The sequence below is a fragment of the Leucoraja erinacea genome, chromosome 29, assembly GCF_028641065.1.
Source record: "Leucoraja erinacea ecotype New England chromosome 29, Leri_hhj_1, whole genome shotgun sequence".
In the NCBI taxonomy this organism is placed as follows: domain Eukaryota; kingdom Metazoa; phylum Chordata; class Chondrichthyes; order Rajiformes; family Rajidae; genus Leucoraja; species Leucoraja erinaceus.
In genome coordinates, this window is record NC_073405.1 from 4,793,163 (window position 1) to 4,812,883 (window position 19,721).

The window sequence follows — 19,721 nt, forward strand, 5'->3', positions numbered from 1 at the left end:
CACCAATCTCCCAAGGAAGCAGTGGACGACGCTGAATAGATTCAGGACTGGACATGGCCCCTGCTTGGCCAGCCTTCACAAATGGGGCAGCAGTCCAACCCCACGGTGTGCTTGTGGAGAGCAGCAAACAATGCAACACATCATTGAAGCATGCCCTCAACAAAGACTCAATGGAGGACTTGTCACCCTTCATACAGCAGATCAAGAGGCAACTGCTTGGTTAAAGGACTTTGCATTCGCTAAATAAATAACCCTTGTTATCTCTGGTATAATATTAAAACCCAATTCACATCTAACATCCCAACCTATCCCACTGCCATCCGATCCCAATTTCCTCCAGTGATTTAGCCATTTTAATATCATAAAATTCCCCTGTGATATTTTGCCCAACCCAGCTAATGCCAATGATATCACAATCTCAAACATGCTGTTGCCCTGGCTGAGCAAATATCACCGAATATTGATCTAAAACTGAGGAGGATGCAAACCATGTAAGAGATTTTAGTGACCTGTATAAAATTCTGAACCTGCACTCCAAGGCCCGACCAAAGCCGACACATATAGCTGGGTTCTGCCAGGCTGGGTGTGGGGTGAGGGCACGAATTGTTGGGGCACTCCGCAGATTGAGCAGCATCTTTGTACAGAAATCTACCCAACGTTTCAGCTAGATGGCTTTTCGTCAGAACTTTTCAACTTCCAGTTCCTATTTTAACATCTGCAGCATTGTGTTTCCTTCAACGGATGCTGTCTGGCCTGCAGAGTATTCCCAGCTTGGAAGTGTGGCCACCAGGGAACTGCAGATACTGGGATCTTGTGGGGAACACAAGGAGCGGCATAGTGGCGCAGCGCCAGATACCCCGGGTTCGATCCTGACCACGGGTGCTGTCTGTACGGGTTTTGTACCTGACCACATGGGCTTTCTCCAGGTGCCCAGGTTTCCAATTCCCACTTTCCAAAGACGTACATGTTTTTAGGTTAATTGGCTTCTGTAAATTGCCCCTAATGTGTTGCATAGTGCTAGTGTATGGGGTGATCGCTGGTCGGCACGTGCTGGTGGGCCGATGGGCCTGTTTCCATGCTGTATCTCTAAGACTAAAAACTAACACATAGAGTATTTCCAGTTTCCCTTTAAAATATTCAGCATCTACAGTTTCTTGTTTTAATGTCTGCTGTAATTCTTAGACTCTGCCCAGTCCAACATTCCCCAAGCAATGCAGAAGAGTTTCTATCTCTCTCTGTATTATTACCCATCCCTAAACCCCCCCCCCCCCCCCCCCCCCCCCCTCCCCCCTATCATTCCCCTTCTATCGGAGTCCTGGGACATCTGCTTTAATACCTTCGACTGCTGATCGACTTTGAACCTCATTATACCCTCTTGGTCCTCTCCCATGCTTTCACCGTTCTTTATTCTTTTATTTAGCTTATCCTTTCTCAATATGCCCATCTTATTTATTTAGTTTTATTTTCTATGAAGCAGTTTAATAGTTGGGAGGTCATGTTGCAGTTGTACAAGACGTTGGTGAGGGCCACATTTAGAAATATTGTGTTCAGTTCTGGGTAGGAAAGATATTGTCAAGCTTGAAAGGGTTCAGAGGAGATTTACAAGGGTGTTGCCAGGACTAGAGAGGTCTGAGCTATAGGGAGAGGTTGAGTAGGAGGGTGGGTCTCTATTCCTTGCAGCGCAGGACGATGAGGGGGTGATCTTATAGAGGTGTATAAAATCATGAGAGGAATAGATAGGGTAGATGCACAGAGTCTCTTGCCCAGAGTAGGGGACTCGAGGACCAGAGGACATAGGTTCAAGGTGAAGGGGAAAAGATTTAATAGGAATCTTTGCGGTAACTTTTTCGCACAAAGGGTGGTGGGGTGTATGGGACAAGCTGCCAGAGGAGGTAGTTGAGTCTGGGACTATCCCAGCATTTAAGGAACAGTTAGACAGGTACATGGATGGGACAGGTTTGGAGAGATATGGACTAAGCGCAGGCAGGCGGGACTGGTGTAGCTGGGACATGTTGGCCGGTGTGGGCAAGTTGGGTTGAAGGGCCTGTTTCCACACTGTATCACACCAAACTTATGTCTGTCATATGTTCAAATCCCTTCATAGCCTCAACCATCCCTCTCACAGGGGTATCCTCCAAACCGCAAACATTTCTGCCCTGGTTAGCCGAAGCCCTGAACTCTGAAATTCCCTCCCTAAATCTATCCATCTTCCGCCTTTCAGGTCTAATTGACTGACCAGACCTTTAGTCATCTGCTCCAATCTCTAGCCATCTGCTGCAAAATAGCATGGGCGGATCTTTAGTGTTAAAACTGATACATCATTCCTGCTAAAAGTTGAGCAAAGTGCTTGGAGGTAACTCAGCGGGTCAGGAGGCAGCATCACTGGAAAACAGAGGTAGGTGATTAGTTGGGTGTGGAGACCCTTCTTCAGATTTTTTTAGCTTGCTGCTTTCAATGGATGTTACACCAATGGCTGTTAACAGACCCAGAGCAAAGAACTGGACACAGAGAGTGCTGGAGTAACTCAACGGGCCAGGCAGCATCTCTGGAGAAACAGGATGGGTGATGTTTCTCGGGTGGGGGACCCTTCTTCAGACTGGATTTGGCTTGGTGTTTAAGAAGGAACTGCAGATGCTGGAAAATCGAAGGTGCACAAAAATGCCGGAGAAACTCAGCGGGTGCAGCAGCATCTATGGAGCGAAGGAAATAGGCAACGTTTCGTCCCGATTGTACCTTGGATTAGGCTTAGGGTTAGGATAGGAAGAAGGGTTCCACTCCGAAGCTTCATCCATCCTTTTTCTCCAGAGATGCTGCCTGACCCGCTGAGGTACTGCAGCACACTGTGTCTATTTTCGGTATAAACCGGCATCTGCAGTTCCACGCCAGAAAAGGAGAGGTTGGGGCATCCAATCCCCCGTCTCATCGTTGTCTATTGAGGGTGTTCTGAAGAGCTGAGAGGAGATCAGCATCTCCGCCCTGATATAAACGGGTGTAAACTGACACTATTCTTAGAATAAAGGGGAGGTCATTTAGAAACATAGAAACATAGAAAATAGGTGCAGGAGTAGGCCATTCGGCCCTTCGAGCCTGCACCGCCATTCAATATGACCATGGCTGATCATCCAACTCAGTATCCTGTACCTGCTTTCTCTCCATACCCCCTGATCCCTTTAGCCACAAGGGCCACATCTAACTCCCTCTTAAATATAGCCAATGAACTGACCTCAACTACATTCTGTGGCAGAGAATTCCAGAGATTCACCACTCTCTGTGTAAAAAATGCTTTTCTCTTCTCAGTCCTAAAAGATTTCCCCTTTATCCTTAAACTGTGACCCCTTGTTCTTAAGACTGAGGTGAGAAAAAACTTTTTCACCCAGAGAGTTGTGAATTCATGGAATTCCCTGCCACAGAGCACAGTGGAGGCCAAGTCACTGGATGGATTTAAGAGAGAGTTAGATAGAGCTCTAGGGGCTAGTGGAGTTAAGGGATATGGGGAGAAGGCAGGCAGGCACGGGTTATTGATAGGGGACGATTAGCCATGATCACAATGAATGCCGGTGCTGGCTCGAAGGGCCGAATGGCCTCCTCCTGCGCCTATTTTCTAATGTTTCAATGACACGTTAATAATGACTGATTTAGATGCTGTGTAGCACTCTTAAGAATGATCTGAATTTCTCTTTGCCATGGAGAAGAACACTTCGCAAAGCAAGATGGAAGAAGAGCAATTTGTGGAAATATGTGCAGAGAAAATAGACGACAAAAGGATTGAAGAAAAGGAACGGAAAAGAGACAAAGAGAAGGACAGAGATAGAGAACGGCGGAGAAGCAAGCACAAAGAGAGCAGGAAGGCGGAAAGGAAGGAAGGCAGGGAGAGGGAAGAGCATATCCAGAGACGAGCGATTGGAGAGGAGGTCCAAATAGACAAGAAAGATGAAGAATTTAAAAGGATTGACTATGAAGGTATACTTTCCCCCAAAAAATAATGATATTGCAAAATTTGGAATGTTATAGTGTAATATTTATCTGTGGGGCTCAAAGGGATTTTAAATAGGAACTAGGAATGAGTTGTGATAGACACAAAACGCTGGGGTAACTCAGCGGGACAGGCAGCATCTCTGGAGGGAAGGAATGGGTGACGTTTATAAAAGGCCTTTGAGATTATGGTCTGTTTCCTTTAAGATCATTACTTTCTTTTGCACATCTTTCATTCGTTTTTTATCTCTCTACTTCATCGTCTATATTTCTCTTTTTCACTTTTATTTCACTTTTTCTCACAGAGAGTGATGAGTCTGTGGAATTCTTTGCCTCGGAGGGCGGTGGAGGCAGGTTCTCTGGATGCTTCCAAGAGAGAGCTAGATAGGGCTCTTAAAAAATAGCGGAGTCAGGGGATATGGGGAGAAGGCAGGAACGGGGTACTGTTTACATAGAAACATAGAAATTAGGTGTAGGAGTAGGCCATTCGGCCCTTCGAGCCTGCACCGCCATTCAATATGATCATGGCTGATCATCCAACTCAGTATCCCGTACCTGCCTTCTCTCCATACCCCCTGATTCCCTTAGCCACAAGGGCCACATCTAACTCCCTCTTAAATATAGCCAATGAACTGGCCTTAACTACCCTCTGTGGCAGAGAGTTCCAGAGATTCACCACTCTCTGTGTGAAAAAAGTTCTTCTCATCTCAGTTTTAAAGGATTTCCCCCTTATCCTTAAGCTGTGACCCCTTGTCCTGGACTTCCCTAACATCGGGAACAATCTTCCTGCATCTAGCCTGTCCAACCCCTTAAGAATTTTGTAAGTTTTTATAAGATCCCCTCTCAATCTCCAGATTGGGGATGATCAGCCATGATCACATTGAATGGCGGTGCTGGCTCGAAGAGCCAAGTGCACCTATTATCTATTGTCTAGATCTCTCCTGTAACTTTCAGTCTGAGGAAGGGTCTCGACCCGAAACGTCACCCATTCCTTCTACCCAGAGATATGCTGCCTGTCCCGCTGAGTTACCCCAGCATTTTGTGTCTATCTTTGGTGTAAACCAGCATCTGCAGTTCCTTCTTACACAGGAATGAGTTATACTTGGATCAAATTTTAGGAGTTAGTTCTGGAATAATCTGACACTTACAGGTAAGTTAAAGGCTGCGATCGAAATCGGGGCCTGAGGGACCTATCATCTAACTTACCTCCTGATGGTACATCCTGCCTGGAATCTATTTAGAAGTTTGTGGGTTTTATTTTAGGATTAACAGACAGCAACAAATACCATTATGACTGGAATCTAACCAGGGAGCTCAAACCGAGTTTGTATATTAAGTAATGGATCTCCGAGGGTGCATTACTGGCAGAGATGTTATTGAAGGCTCCCAAGCTTAGATAGATAGTCACAAAGTCATGGAGCGTGGAACCAGGCCCTTCAGCCCAACAGGTCCATGCCAACAAAATGTCCCATCCAGGCTAGTCCCATTTGCCTGCCTTTGGCCCCTATTGCTCCAAACCTTACCTATCCATGTACCTGTCTGAGTGTCTTTAAAATCTTATCGTAGCTGCGTCAACTACTTCCTCTGGCAGCTCGTTCCATTTACCCACAACCCTATGTGTAAAAAAGTTTCCCCTCTAATTCCTATTAAATATCTCCCCTCTCACCTTAACCGTAAACCCTCTAGTTCTGAGAAAGCCCTACCTTGAGAAATAAGACTACGCATTCGCCCTATCTATTCCTGGCATTATTTTACACACTTCTATAAGATCACCCTTCAACCTCCTTCAATCCACAGTCCTAGCCTGCTTAACCTCTCCCTATAGCCCAGACCATCAAGTCCTGGCAACACCCTTTGTAAGTCTCTGCCTTCTCTCCAGCTAAAGACACCATTTCCATAGCAGGGAGATCACAGCTGAACACAATAAGTGAGGTTGGTATTCTGAAAAACGCAAGGATTCGTTCGATTCGTCCAAGGTCACTCGCGATAAGCATTACAGACCTGCGTTTCATCCGCAGTCAGGATCGAACCCGGGTCTCCGGCGTTGCAAGCATATTTGAATTGCTACTGGACCGTCCCCGTCCCCTCCCGAGTGTCCCATCCGTGTCCGGGGGCAGCCGGAGATGTCCGGGGTGACCCTGGACTGACGGGACACCACCACGGAGCAGTGAAGTTAGCCCTTCTTCTCCGCGCTGCCCATGGTGCCTTGTGCCGCCACTGCTCCGGGCCGGTGTCCCGTCAGTCCACGGTCACCCCAGACATCTCCGGTCACCCCCGGACAGGGATGGGACACTGGGGAGGGGGACGGGGACGATCAGGAAGCAATTCAACAGCGCTGAACAGTCCAGTGGCGCAACGATGCCAGTGACGTGGATTCGGTCCTGACCACTGGCGCTGCCTGTATGGACATTATACGTTCTCCCAGTGACTGTGTGAGTTGCTCCAGATGCTCCGATTTCCTCCCACATTCCAAAGACGTGTAGGTTTGTAAGTTAATGGGTCTCGGCCAATTACCTCCAGTGTGCAGGATACGATATTGGGGGAAAAAAGAACTAGTGTACGGGTGATCGCTGGTTGGCAAGGACTCGGTGGGCAGAAGGGCCTGTTTCCACGCTGGATCTCTCTTCACCGCCCTATCGACCTAAAAACCTACTTTTAGGGAGGTATCATTTTAGTCTACAGTAACTTTTCCCAATATTACCACCGTTAATTTCGGCAATATATGACATTACTATTGGCCTCAAATTGGTAAGTTAAAGGAGCAGCATTAGGCCATTCGGCCCATCGGGTCTACTCCGCCGTTCAATCATGGATCATGTATCTTTCCCCCTCAATTCCATTCTCCTGACTTCTCCCCACAACCCCTGACACCCGTACTTATCTGTCAATCTCCACCTTAAAAAAGTATCAATTGGCCTTCACAGCCGTCTGTGGCAATGAATTCCACAGATTCACCGCCCTCTGACAAAAGAAATTCTTCCTCATCTCCTTTCTAAAGTCCATCCTTTTATTCTGAGGCTGTGACCTCTGGTGGAATTCGGCCCTTTAATCTTTAATTGGGTTAGAAGATATCGCCTTGTGTTCTGTGTAAGAAGGAACTGCAGATGCTGGTTTAAACCGAAGATAGACACAAACAGCTGGACTCACTCAGCGGGATGGGCAGCATCTCTGGAGAGAAGGAATTGGTGACGTTTCGGATGGAGACCCTTCTTCAGACGTCGCCCATTCCTTCTCTCCACAGATGCTGTAGCCCTGTCCCACGGTACGAGTTCATTCCAAGAGCTCTCACGAGTTAAAAAAAAAATCAAACTCGTGGTAAGCACGGAGAATGAACGTAGCTGGTACGTCGGAGCTCGGGGACGTCTCTTAGCGCTAACGGCAGGTACTCGGGAAGACTCGCTAACGGCAGGTAAGCACGGGAAGACTCGTGAAGATTTTTCAACGTGTTGAAAAATCTCCACGAGAGCCCCGAGTACCGACGAGTGGCCATTACCGTAAATCTCCGGGTTCGAATCGGGGCAAACTCGCGAGAGCTCTTGGAATGAACTCGTACCGTGGGACAGGGGTGTGTTTAGACGACTTGAATAACACTTGCTAACGGGATGCTGCGTGTGTGTTATAGGGCAACTAATGGACCATGGTAATTCGGTGATCATCACGCAAACTCCACTAAGTTGCGGCGAGGACAACCTGATCATCAAGGATGAGAAATCGGGGAAGTCCATCCGATCTGGCGTGGCTTATAATAGAGGGACAACAGTCGACTCGGGGTCGAAGGGGAGGTCGCGGGAGGAGAGGCACGGCTCGGCTCACACCCAGCACAGGGGCGAGAGGGACAGCAAGGCCGGCGGCGAGAAGCTCCTAGATCGGTCGGACAAGGGGTCTCACCCCGGGGCGCACCCGGAGTCGAGGAAGGGAGGGTCGGAGAACATCAGGCCGGCGTCGGAGGAGAGGGAGAGCTGGGTGGACCCCTACATCAGCCCCCCGCTGTGCCGACCCAAGTACAGCTATCGGGAGAGCATGGAGAAGGAAGATGGAGTGGAGAAACATCACCACCACGAGAGGAAACGGTACCCGTCGCCGGAGTCCCTGACGGAGCCCAGTTACCACACGGCCCAGATCCTGCTCTCCAGCGCCGAGCCCAAAGGGAATCACAGCAAGCATCGCGGCGCGGACAAGACGCCGCGCTCCGAGGCCAGGGACTCGAATAGGAAGCGGTCGGAGAGTCGGCAGAGTCCCAACGTCCACCTCTACATGTCCGAGCTGGCTCCGCCATCCCTGGAGACCAAGATGTTCGCCCCGACCCCGCACCAGGACAGCCGGGCACCGGGAGAGCACAAGAGGAGGTCGAGAAGGAGCAGCGCTAAGGAGGACAGTGGGACTGGCAACAGCGCGCACACGGTCCGCGCCGCCGAGGAGGAGATGGCGGATGGTCGAGACGATGACAAGGTGAAGGTGGTCTCAGACGCCCCCGGCGACAGGGGGGCGGCAGAGGTGGTGGGCACCCGGGGGAGGTCGCGGGAAGATAAAGGGTGCATCATCGCCCACAGGGGGGAGAGGGATAGCAAGGGCGGCGGGGAGAAGGCTGACGACCGCTGGGAGATCTCTCTCCCGGGAGACCCCCCAGAGTGCAGGCAGGGTGGGCCGGAGAAGCACAAGATGACCTCGTCGGAGGACAGGGACGTGTCGGAAAGCTCCTCCATCAACCCCTCGTCGCGCCGCCCCAAGTACAGCTATCGGGCCAGCTTGGAGAAAGGAGAGACCAGGGGCGATTTGGAGAAACGCGCTGGTCCCCACTGCATGCCCGCCGAGCCTAACCTGAGAACCTCGCAGAAGATGGAGTACACGGTGATGAGTAACGTCATCAGCCCCGAGGTGAGGCGGAAGCATCTGAAGCACCACAAGAGCAGCTTGCCCAAGGAGCAGCAGCAGGCCAACGGCGAGGAGGAGGCGGCGGCGGCGAAGGATCAGAGCGGCCTTCAGCCCGACCAAGGCTTGCAGGGGAGCGCGGAGCCCGACCTCGCCGCGCCGTCCAAGACGCACCACCCCAAGCCTCCCCCGGCCGCCGAGCAGATGCCCAGCGGAGTCGGGGACGTCCCTCTGCAGCCCGAGCAGCTGGCGAGAAAAGCGAGGAAAAGCTCCAGGGACAACAAGGGCGCGGTGGCCGCCAGCGCTTCTCCAGAGTCGTGCAAAGTTCAGGACAGTGGGACCGCCGCGGCGAGTAACGGCGAGGGCAACGCCGTGAAGGGCCTCGATAGCTGGGGCAAGAGGGTCTCGCCGGAGCTCCAGCCCGAAGCAAAACACGGGGTCGGCCCACCCGAGGCAGAGAAACGGGAGAACAGTCAAGGAAATAGACCCCCCAACTCGAGGCGACCCCGCTACAGTTATGGCACAAATATAGACATGGAAGATGAAGGCTTCTACCCGTTGAACAAAAGTATCAGTTCCTACTCTCAATGGCCCGTGGATTCTGTTCTCCGAGTCACCAAATCAGAGTACATGGTGGCCTCTTCATCCAGCAGCCCCGTGAGCAACAGGAAACTGATTAAATACACCAGCTGTCTGGCCGAGCAGCCCTCGACTCTGTCCAATTTCATCAACAAAGCCAAACAGTTGGAGATTGCCACGTCGATGCAGCCGGTCTCGGCCTACGGGTTACCAAGCAAACCCTTTCCCTTGGGGCCAGCGGGCCCAACCAAGGGTGGTCCACGGGGCATGTGCAACGGCGCGGACATGGACGGCGCCTCTTTAACGCGCAAGGAGTCGGACCCCGGGGTCCAGGTGGAGCTGTGCGCCACTCACCCTCAGGCCAGGCGGCGTCGTGAAAGCCAGAGAGGCGTTTACTGCAAACCGCTCCTGCACCATCTCCCCGATGGAGACACGGATCGGGGACGCGAGGAGACATCTCCGGCAGATGTTAAGCTGGTGTCCACTCACTCCAATATTTCGCTGCGCCACCGAGCCGCGCCCTCGCTGGGAATGACCTTAACCGACGGCAACATGTGCGTGGACATCCCCAGGCCGATCGTGTCCGCATCTCGGAGCAACCTGGCCGGGATGTCGCCGTACGGCAACGAGATAGTCTCGAGTAAGATTTGGACCAAGTGCGGCCACTTCAAGCAGCAGCACCAGGAATGCCAAAAGAGGTCCCTGCAAACGCGCAAACGCTACCAGGAGGAGGTGAAAGCGGCGCTGATGATCCAGGCCGCCTGGAAGGGCTACCAGACCCGGGCACAGATCCGCAAACAGGCCGAGGCCGCCGTGATTATCCAAGCCGCCTACCGGGGCTACCAGATTAGAAAGTTTTTAACAGATGGTATGGGTGTGAATGCAACGGATGAGCTGAACGAGGCGCAGGACGGGCACTGGCAGGACTCGGAGTACCCAGAGATCTTCCTGGAGGAGATATCACACAGCGACTACAGCGAGAGTGAGCCGGACTCGGGCGACGACTGGCTGGACTCGCCGGTCAGTGTGATCGTGGGCAGTCCTGGCAGCTGCGGGGCGGACATAGCCAGCCGAGAGGATCCCCCTCCTGTCGAAGTCTACTCGCCCACCCCCGTGCTACAATATGAGAGTGTCTACCAATCGCAAAGGTGCAACTGGGGAGAGGTTTAGAGTGAAGGGGGGAAGAGGCGGGGCCTCTCTTAGTACTTTATTCCTTTCTAGAGATAGCAATGCAAGTTTAACAAAACAGCATTTGGAATAAACAAATAAATACAAAGCCTCGGTGGTCAACTTGTCTTTGTCCAGGTGGACTCCGGGTTGTAGCTCATACAGCGTGGAAACAGGCCCTTCAGTCCAACTTGCCCACACCGACCACCATGTCCCATCTACACTCGTCCCACCTGCCTGCGTTTGGCCCATATCCTTCGAAACTTGTCCTATCAATAGACAATAGGTGCAGGAGTAGGCCATTCGGCCCTTCGAGCCAGCACCGCCATTCAATGTGATCATGGCTGATCATCCCCAATCAGTACCCCGTTCCTGCCTTCTCCCCATATCCCCTGACTCCGCTATTTTTAAGAGCCCTATCTAGCTCTCTCTTGAAAGCATCCAGAGAACCTGCCTCCACCGCCCCCCTGAGGCAGAGAATTCCACAAACTCACCACTCTCTGTGAGAAAAAGTGTTTCCTCGTCTCCGTTCTAAATGGCTTACTCCTTATTCTTAATCTGTGGCCCCTGGTTTTGGACTCCCCCAACATCGGGAACATGTTTCCTGCCTCTAGTGTGTCCAAGCCCTTAACAATCTTATATGTTTCAATGAGATACCCTCTCATCTTTCTAAACTCACCCTTCTACCCATGTACCTGTCTAATTGTTTCTTAAAAGTTGTGACAGTACCTGCCTCAACTACCTCCTCCGACAGCTCGTCGAGTTTAGTTTATTGTCACGTGTACTGAGGTACAGTGAAAAGCTTTGTTGCGTGCTATCCAGTCAGGCGAAAGACTATACATGATTACAATCGACCATCCACAGTGTACAGATACATGATAAAGGGAAAAATGGGAATAACATTTTGTGCAAGATAAAGCTATTAAAGTCAGATTAAAGATAGTCTGAGGGTCACCAATGAGGTAAATAGTTCTGGACTACTCTCTAGTTGTTGTTAGCCTGATCACAGCTGGGAAGAAACTGTCCCTGAATCCAGAGGTGTGCGTTTGCACACTTCTATATATTTTGTTCAATGGGAGAGGGGAGAAGAGGGAGTGGCCGGGGTGAGACTGGTCCTTGGTTATGCTCCTCTATTGTAGAGAGCCCTATAATTTTTTTTTAATCAGATTTAACCATTTCGAGCTCCAAATAGAGCAGCACAGTGGTGCAGCGGTAGAGTTGCTGCCTGACAGCGCCAGAGACCCAGGTTCGATCCTGACTATAGGTGCTGTCTGTACTGAGTTTGTATGTTCTCCCTGTGATCACGTGTGTTTTCTCCAGTTTCCTCCCACACTCCTAAAACGTACAAGTTTGTAGGTTAATTGGCTTCGGTAAATTGTCCCTTGTGTGTGGCATAGTGTTAGTGTACGGGGCCGGCACGGATTCGGTGGGCTGAAGGGCATGTTTCCACGCTGTATCTCTACTGAATGTGGATGATCCGCCATGATCACGGTGAATGGTGGTGCTGGCTCGAAGGGCCAATTTGCCTACAGCACCTGTTGTGTATAAAGTAAAATTGGTGACACGGGCCTTACATTTTGGGATTTCCCTCCTCTCTCTGATTTCTTCCTCCTTTAAGATGGCCCCTTTAACCCCATCGTTTTTATCAATGGACTCAATATCTCTTTAGCTGCCTCAGTCCCAAGCTTGGTTGCTCATTTGTTTAGTTTAGTCTAGAGATACCGAGTCCGCACCGACCAGCGATCCCCGCACATTAACACTATCCTACACACACTAGGGACAATTTACGTTTGTACTAAGCTAATTAACCTACAAACCTGTACTTCTTTGGAATGTGGGAGAAAATCGAAGATCTCGGAGAAAACCTGGGCAACCACAGGGAGAAGGTACAATCTCCATACAGACTGCACCCATAGTTGGGATCGAACCCGGGTCTCTGGCGCTGCAAGCGCTGTAAGGTGGCAACTCTACCGTTGCGCCACTGTGCCGCCCTAACCGCTCCCATGAAACATCTTGGGATATTTTGGCTGCATCAAAGGCAAGAGATTGCAAGAGATTCCACCTGAGTTTCTCCAGCAGTTTCTTCCCCCCCCCCCCCCCCCCCCCGCTAAAAGTCTTATTTGAACCGTTGAGAGACTGAGGCAGTGGAGAATTCCCACTGTGAAGGATCGCAGGATTGGGTGAAAATCAACGCAAGGGAAATACTCTAAAATGCATTAGATAAAGTCCCTCATGGTAGGCGCATCCAGAAGATTAAGAAGCATGCGATTCACTGTGACGTTTGGAGGGTTTTATTCTGGCTGATGACAGCATTGATATACAAAGGGATCTTGGGGCCCAAGTCCATAACTCCCTGAAAGTGGAAACTTGTAAAGTGGTAAGGAAAACATATGGAATGCTTTTCTTCAGCTGTTGGGGCATTTATAAGAGTTGAGTTGAAGAGTCAGGAAATCATGTTGCAGCTTTATGGGAACTTTGGTTGGGCTACATTTGGAGCATGTGTGCAGATCTGGTCGCCACATTACCGGAAGGATGTGGTGACTTTGGAGAAGGTGCAGAAGATGTTTACCAGAATTTCACTGGGATTAGTGGATATTAGCTGCACGCAGAAGGCTGGACAAATTAAGATTGTTTTCGTTAGAGTGTCAGAGGCTGAGGGGAGACCTGATACAAATGATGAGAGTCCTTGGATACAGTCAGAACCTTTTTGTCAACTCTTGCCCGGCGTATGTGAGAAGGTGGGAATAGGTAAAAAGAGATCGGGGTAGCCATTCCTGCCGCTGCCACAGGAGGGTGAAGGCAGAGGCTTGATCAAACATTGGCTTTGGGAAACTTCCAGCCCCGTCTAGAAACATAGAAAATAGGTGCAGCAGTAGGCCATTCGGCCCTTCGAGCCTGCACTGCCATTCAATATGATCATGGCTGATCATCCAACTCAGTCTAGTTCTAGTGTGTAGAAGGAATCCCTTATCTCCAGAGGTGCTGCCTGTCCCGCTGAGTTACTCCATCATCTTCCCTCTAGGTTTAGATTTAATTTGAGTTACAGCGACCATCCTGTCCACTGGCACTATCCCACACACTCACACACACACACTGTAAGTAAGTTTTATTTATATAGCACATTTTAAGTCAACTCGCATTAACACCAAAGTGCTTTACATAAAATAGATAAGTTTCCATACAAACCATAGAAAAAGGTTAAAATAAAATGTAAAAAATGGACACAAACATTATAGGGAGGTTTCACGGCAGTCGGGTCACGACCCATGACCCGTACTGTTGCTAGGCTACTCCAAATGGATTACACGCGATGAACTGCAGGGAGGCACTGACCATTGTTTCCAGCGTAGCGGGCCCGTTAAAACCCGCTGAAATTGTCAATTTTTGCGCTGTAAATAATTATGGAAATCAGGATAAGCGTTTGAGACATTTAGCCTACTTCACAATTCCAAAAGTGAGGAGAAATGACGGCAGATAGAAACGAGAGCTGAAGGGACAACAACAGCCAGAGTGCTTGGCGAACATTGGCCGTTTGCTCACTGCATTTCATCAAGTAAGGCATTGTTTGTGTTTTTCCTTGATTCCTTTGGCATCTAAAAAGTTTCAGAAGTGATAAATCTGGCTGTAATTTTTTTTAATCGCCCATGGTTCTCGTGGGTTTTTACAAACAAAATGAAAACGCATCTGAAGAAAAATTTACAAAGGAATCAAGAAAAACACAAATAATGCCTTACTTGATGAAATGCAGCGAGAAAACGCGATAATTCCCAATATTTTCAATGTTTACTAAGCACTTTAGCTGCTGTAGACCCTTCAGTTCTCGCTTCTCTTTACCTTCATTTCGCTTCACGTTTGGAATTCTAAAGTTGGGTACATGTCTCTCACACTTACCCCGACTCCCACAATTTTTTTCAGCGCAAAAATGCAACATTTTGTCGGTTTTTAACAGGTAGGAAAGCACGCGTTTCTAGCATTAATAACATATACCGGCAGTGACGGATGTCTTCCAGTTGGATTTAGTGGCTCCGTGCTTTGAGCCCTATGACCCAGTGACCTTTCGTGCAACCTCCCTATAGAGTTCAACACAAACGTTGCCCCAGAGCAATTTCCAAGGTGGGGAAAGGCACCAGAAAGTTAAGTCCCCTTCCTCTATGAAACAGTGAGGACAAACCCGCACGTCTTTGGAGTGTGACAGGGAACCGGAGCACCCGGAGAAAACCCACGCGGGCCACAGGGAGAATACAAACTCCGTACAGACAGGCGCCCGGGGCGGGGGAGTCGGGATCGAACCCGGTCTCTGGCGCTGTGAGGCGGCGGCAACAGCCACAGGTCCGCCCGCAGCCGCCGGGCCGAAGGGGGATGCGGGCCGCGCGTTGCCCCGGGATGTGCCCGGAGAGGGAGCGCTGTGAGCGGCAGGGCCAGGCGCGGCTACACCGGCTGGAGGTCGCTACCGGCGCCGCGGTCAAGGAGTGGCGGCGGCCGGCGGCGGGCAGCGAGGCGGCGGCTCCAGACCAGCTGAGGCCGCCAGACGTGTTGCTGCGGACCGTGCGGCACCTGGTGGCGAGGGTGGTGCCGCGGGCCGAGCCCCGGGCTGGAGTCGGGGCCGAGCCCGGGGATGAGGTCGGGGCCTGGGCTGGAGTCGGGACCGAGCCCGGGGATGAGGTCGGGGCCTGGACTGGAGCCGAGCCCCGGGCTGGAGTCGGGGCCGAGCCCGGGGATGAGGTCGGGGCCTGGGCTGGAGCCGGGGCCGAGCCCGGGGATGAGGTCGGGGCCGAGCCCGGGGATGAGGTCGGGGCCGAGCCCGAGGATGAGGTCGGGGCCGAGCCCGAGGCTGGAGTCGGGGCCGAGCCCGGGGATGAGGTCGGGGCCTGGACTGGAGTCAGGGACGAGCCCGGGGATGAGGTCGGGGCCGAGCCTGGGGCTGGAGTCGGGGCCGAGCCCGGGGATGAGGTCGGAGGAGCCGAGCCTGGGCTGGAGTCAGGGACGAGCCCGGGGATGAGGTCGGGGCCTGGGTCAAGGCCGCAGCCGAGCCGGGGGCTGGAGTTCTGCCCGAGCCCTGGCCCCTTGTCCACGAGTTCGTGATGGACCGGCTGCGCAGCGTCCGCCAGGACATGGTGTCCCAGCGCCTCGGGGGCCGCCCGGCCGCCACCATCCTGGAGCACAGCCTCCGCTTCCTGCTCTGCGGGCAACTCTGGCTCGGACGCCCGCCGCCCTCACCCCGTCCCCGGCACAGCCAGCCCGGCTCCGTCGAGGCCCAGGTCCGCGAGTGCTTCAGCCGCCTGCTGGCCGCCTACAGCCAGGGCCGGGACGTGTACGAGAACCAGGCCGAGTTCCAGGCCCTGGCGCTGCTCTACGACCTGGGTATGTGATGGGGCAGGGACTGGGAGTGAGGGGGAGATGGGGTGAGGGTGGGGGAGAAATATGGGACTGGGACAGTTTTGGTCTCCTAATCTGAGGAAAGACATTCTTGCCATAGAGGGAGTACAGAGAAGGTTCACCAGACTGATTCCTGGGATGTCAGGACTTTCATATGAAGAAAGACTGGATAGACTCGGCTTGTATTCGCTAGAATTTAGAAGATTGAGGGGGGATCTTATAGAAACTTACAAAATTCTTAACTACCCTCTGGGGTTGGATTCAGGCTAGAAAAAGCAGGAAAGATTGTTCCTTAAGCTGATGTTGGGGAAGTCCAGGACAATCTTCCTGGGTCACAGTTTAAGGATAAGGGGCAAGGGGAAAATCTTTTAGGACCGAGATGAGGAAAACATTTTTCACACAGAGAGTAGTGAGTCTCTGGAATTCTCTGCCACAGAAGGTAGTTGAGGCCAGTTCATTGGCTATATTTAAGAGGGAGTTAGATGTGGCCCCTGTGGCTAAAGGGATCAGGGGGTATGGAGAGAAGGCAGGTACGGGATACTGAGTTGGATGATCAGCCATGATCATATTGAATGGCAGTGCAGGCTCGAAGGGCCGAATGGCCTACTGCACCTATTTTCGATGTTTCTATGGTAGGGGGGGAGAGGGTGGAGGAGGGAGATGAATGGCAGATGAAGTTTAATGCGGACAAATGTGAGGTTATCCACTTTGGTATCAAAAACAGGAAGGCAGATTACTATCTAAATGGCATCAAGTTGGGAAAAGGGGAAGTACAACGGGATCTGGAGGTCCTTGTTCATCAGTCTATGAAAGTAAGCATGCAGGTACAGCAGGCAGTGAAGAAAGCGAATGGTTTGTTGGCCTTTTATAACAAGAGGATCGAATATAGGAGCAAAGAGGTCCTTCTGCAGTTGCACAGAGCCCTAGTGAGACCACACCTGGAGCATTGTGTACAGTTTTTGCCCCCTAATTTGAGGAAGGACATTCTTGCTTGAGGGAGTGCAGCGTAGGTTTACAAGGTTAATTCCCAGGATGGCGGGACTGTCATGTGCTGAGAGAATGGAGCAGCTGAGCTTGTACACTATGGAGTTTAGAAGGATGAGAGGGTATCTCATTGAAACATATAAGATTGTTAAGGGTTTGGACACACTAGAGGCAGGAAACATGTTCCCGATATTGGGGGAGTCCAGAACCAGGGGTCACGGTTTAAGAATAAGGGGTAAGCCATTTAGAACGGTGACGAGGAAACACTTTTTCTCACAGAGAGTGGTGAGCCTGTGGAATTCTCTGCCTCAGAGGGCGGTGGAGGCGGGTTCTCTGGATGCTTTCAAGAGAGAGCTTGATAGGGCTCTTAAAAATAGCTGAGAGGGGATATGGGGAGAAGGCAGGAACGGGGTACCGATTGGGGATGATCAGCCATGATCACATTGAATGGCGGTGCTGGCTCGAAAGGACGAATGGCCTACTCCTGCACCTATAGTCTATAGAATGGAGTGGGTGAGGGAGGTGGGGAGGGATGGGGGTGGAAAATGGGTGGGGAGTAGATTGGAGAGAGTGATGGGATGGAGGAGTTGATGGGGAGGGGTGAGAGTGTGAGGTGGATGTGGGAGTGGGCGGTGGGCAAGCAAGATGGAGATGGGTGGAAGGGGTAGATGAGAAGGGAAGTGGTGGAGGAGGCAGGTGGGGGTGGAAGAGTGCGGTGAAGGGGGGAGTGAGGGGAACACAGGGACAGTGGAAAGTGAAAAATAAAAAAAATCTACAAATGTTGGCAACTGAAATAAAAACAGGAAATGCTCAGTGGGTCAGGCAGCATCTGTGAAGAGAGAGAATGAGAGGGAGGGGTGGGGTAAGGGAGAGAGGAGGGAAGGGTGTGTAGGGTGGGGATGGAGAGGTGAGGGAGAGGGGGATAGGGTGGGAGGGGTGGAGGTGGAGGTGTGGGGTAAAGGGAGAGGGTGTTAGTGGGAATGTGTATCCTGGCTACCTCTGTATGCAGTTAGCACAGACTCTGCCTGTCCCCCCCACAGGTTCGGATCAAGCCCTCCATCACGCCTTGCAGCTGCCCTCCCACATCAAAGACTCGCCGGAGATGCAGACGGCACTGGGCATTAACCGTGCGCTGACAGAGGGCAACTACGTGCGCTGCCTGCGTGCGGTGCGCAGCCTGCCCTTCGTGGAGAGCTGCGCGGTGTACCGGCACATCGCCACCCTGCGGCACAGGCTCCTCCGCGCCTTCAGCCACGGTTACAGCTGCTGCAACTGCCGCTTCCCGCTGCAGGCCCTGGCAGAGATCCTGGCCGTGGACACCGGGGACACAGCGGCCGACCTCTGCCGGCGGCATGGGCAGCAGGTGAACGGGGACTCGGTGTGTTTCCAGAAGAGCAGTTACGTGGAGCCCGACCCCGACATCCAGCCCGCACCGGAATTGCTGGAACTGGTGACGATAAAACAGAGAGGCAGGACGAGGTCAAGCATCATCCAGGGGTGCAAGATGCCATCAATCGACCGCTGAACGGGCTCTCCTCACCTACTGCCCTAAACACCATCCAGATAGCCCCGAGACTGGAGAGGTCAATTTAAATGGCTCTCCCCATAATTTTTGATTTCTCAGTACTTTCTTCTCTTTGTACAAAAATTGTTTTGTTAAAAATATTTTAAGGTAAACTTTTATTGTTTCTTTTAATGTTTGTTGCGTGATGTTAATAAAACGGACCACCCTGCACGCCAATGCTCCCTCCTGGAAAATGGCCATTGAGATGAAAAATGGCACAGTGGGTGTCACAGTGGCGCAGCTAGTGGAGCTGCACCATCTCTGGTGCTGTCTGAATGTCTCTCACCCTCCAAAATGGTACAGGTTGTGTAGGTCCATTTGCCACTGAAAATTACCCCAAATGCGTCAGTGACAGGGTGAATTTGGGCAGCAGAGAGGTGCAGCAGGTAGAGACCCAGGTTCAATCCTGACCATCGGGTGCTGTTTGTGTGGAGTTTCCATGATCTCCCTGTGAACAGGCCCGAGTTTTCTCCGGATGCTGCAGTTTCTTCCCACATCACAAAGACTTTGTGTGGGTTTGTAGGTTAATTGGCCTCTGTAAATTGTCGTTAGTGTGTAGGGAGTGGATGAGAAAGTGGAGCTGGCGATCAATAGTCTGTGCAGACTCTGGGCTGCAGGGCCTGTTTCCACACTTAATCTCTAATTTAAAACTGTGGGGAGAATGAAATGAGTTAGGGTAGTATTGGTGTAAAAATGTATGGGTGGTGTAAATATGATGAGCCTGTTTCCATGTGGTATCTCCCTATAACTGAAAATATTTTAACACCCGCAGAGAAACTGTGTATTTGGCAGCCAACAAAGTAAGTAGATAGTGTAGACAGTCAGAAGCTTTTTCCCTGGTTGGAAACGTCCAACACTAGAGGGCATGGCTATAAGATGCGAGGAGGGAAAGTTTAACAGGGATGTGTGGGGAAAGAGGATTATTGGGACACAGCTACCAGCCTTGGAGGGCATCTACCACACACGGTGCCTCAGGAAGGCAGTCAGCATCCATAAAGACACATCGCACCCTTGTAACGGTCTGTTCGAACTACTTCCCTCCGGCAGACGTTACAAGACCTTCTACGCCCGAACCTCCAGACTCAGAAACAGCTTCATTCCCAGAGCTATAGCGGCTCTGAACCGGCCCTGCTGAGTGGCCCCCATCCCCCCTGGACTGTCTCCCTCGGATGGTCACGGCACACAGCTTATTTATTTATTTTACTTTTCT

At 51.5% G+C, this 19,721-nt stretch overlaps 2 protein-coding genes across 2 annotated transcripts; both read left to right on the top strand.

Moving 5' to 3' along the window:
* Positions 1-2,351: 2,351 nt before the first annotated feature.
* LOC129711041 (uncharacterized) lies at positions 2,352-11,069 on the top strand. The gene is made up of 3 exons (XM_055658390.1): positions 2,352-2,395; positions 3,693-3,960; positions 7,595-11,069. The coding sequence occupies exons 2-3, from the start codon at positions 3,711-3,713 to the stop codon at positions 10,588-10,590; spliced, it is 3,246 nt and encodes a 1,081-aa protein (XP_055514365.1). The 5' UTR covers positions 2,352-2,395; positions 3,693-3,710; the 3' UTR covers positions 10,591-11,069.
* Positions 11,070-14,878: 3,809 nt separating this feature from the next.
* sac3d1 (SAC3 domain containing 1) lies at positions 14,879-18,624 on the top strand. The gene is made up of 3 exons (XM_055658391.1): positions 14,879-15,489; positions 15,588-15,948; positions 17,988-18,624. The coding sequence occupies exons 1-3, from the start codon at positions 14,947-14,949 to the stop codon at positions 18,470-18,472; spliced, it is 1,389 nt and encodes a 462-aa protein (XP_055514366.1). The 5' UTR covers positions 14,879-14,946; the 3' UTR covers positions 18,473-18,624.
* Positions 18,625-19,721: the final 1,097 nt, after the last annotated feature.